The sequence below is a fragment of the Vollenhovia emeryi genome, unplaced genomic scaffold (assembly GCF_000949405.1).
Source record: "Vollenhovia emeryi isolate VEMERY1.0 unplaced genomic scaffold, V.emery_V1.0 DF947715.1, whole genome shotgun sequence".
Classification (NCBI taxonomy): domain Eukaryota; kingdom Metazoa; phylum Arthropoda; class Insecta; order Hymenoptera; family Formicidae; genus Vollenhovia; species Vollenhovia emeryi.
In genome coordinates, this window is record NW_011958651.1 from 1 (window position 1) to 1,616 (window position 1,616).

Below are 1,616 nucleotides of genomic sequence, written 5' to 3' on the forward strand. Positions count from 1 at the left end.
TGGGGCCTGCTCCACGAGGAATCTCCCAGGAATAATCCTGTGCTCGTTCACGAGGAGGCGCTCAATCTCTTCAACTACTCCTCGACGTTCAGCAGATTTAGCAACGTGCCGCTCACGCTTCTCGATCTACCGGATGTAGAGGAATTAGTAGGTAAATGCGGACAGAAAGTTAATATCTCGCACGTCCTTTCCTCCGATCTAACGTTCTGCTATTGCAAGTAACGATTCGTATCGTCGAAAATTCTAACGGACAAGTCTGTAAGAATGGGGCGTTTGCAGGAGAGTCGTATTACATATCTACCAAAGAGAAGTCTGCGCTAATGCAGGCGAAAGATTTAGCACCAGTATTATATATTCAATCTGACTGTGATACCGCTAGTGACAGGGATCGTTACGTCTTAGAGTTAATGAAGCATATTCGAATTGACTCCTACGGTACATGTGTGAACAACGCACAGCTCGACGACAGGTACGTTTACTTAATGCAATGCGGTTTTGGCAGAGAATGATCCTCGATAACGTAAGGCAGAGGAAAACGTAAGTTGCGAAAGGATTTTGTATAAGACTCACGTTTTCCTCTACCTTGCATTGTTCTCTGCCAACAGTCCTTAGCTTGCGCAAAATTAAATGATAAAACGTGCTTGTTTAGGCTGAAGAACAATTACCTCGATATTTTAAATAATCGTGAATTCTTGTCCTTTGTGGCCAAATATAAGTTTACCATAGCCTTTGAGAATGCGATTTGCGACGATTATATCACGGAAAAACTGTGGAGGCCGCTTATCGTTGGTTCGGTACCAATATATTACGGATCGCCGTCCTTTAAGGTATGTTGGAAATTGTGACTTGCAATTGAACCTGCTTTAACTGCTCGTTTTTTATCTTTTGTATAGGATTGGCTCCCAAATAATAAATCTGCCATCTCAATATTAGACTTTGCCGGTCCGATAGAACTCGCCAAATTTTTGCACAATCTTTTAAAAAATGATTCTGCATACGAAGAATATTTGCCCCACAAATTGAGCAAGCGCGAAAATCGCGTTGCAAATAACGAGTTGTTACGCGTGCTCGAAAGGAGACCGACGGCGATTTCTAACGAATTTGGGAAATACGTGGACAAATTCGAATGCTTTGTCTGCGAACAAATACAGAAGAATAATCACAAATTGGAAAAGAGTGTAGTAACGAAAAGACAGTACAATTGTTCTCTGCCAAGAGATCCGATAACGGGCGAGATCAATAAGCGCAATTGGTGGACGGAACAGTGGACTATTGAGAAATGCGGAGCTAAGCTGTTAACACGTTACATAAGTAACAATATCAGCATTAATATAAATTCTTTCGTCGACCAAAAGATGCATATGTATGACAATAATGAATGCTGAGACACGTAAAAAGAAAGAGAAAGAGAAAGTTTTGTACAATTTTGTGAGAGAATATAAATACTCGGATGATTCACGTACCAGCTGTTACAAGCATTTCTATTTTAGTATTATAGAAATATTTTTTACATATTCATTTTGTAAAAATAATGTAATAGAAATTATTAAATGCATCTACAAAGTGTACAAGCTTGCATTATAGAAAAAGATATTATGTTTTTTTACGCATATATA

General features: G+C 39.1%; 1 protein-coding gene across 1 annotated transcript; it reads left to right on the forward strand.

The window, feature by feature from the left end:
* Nucleotides 1-3: 3 nt before the first annotated feature.
* Nucleotides 4-1,462, forward strand: LOC105557760 (alpha-(1,3)-fucosyltransferase B; the record flags this gene model as incomplete). The annotated part of the gene is made up of 4 exons (XM_012005082.1): nucleotides 4-151; nucleotides 280-469; nucleotides 650-827; nucleotides 894-1,462. Coding segments are annotated over 4 exons (1,008 nt in total), but the record flags the coding sequence as incomplete, so codon positions are not given.
* Between the last annotated feature and the right edge of the window lie 154 nt (nucleotides 1,463-1,616).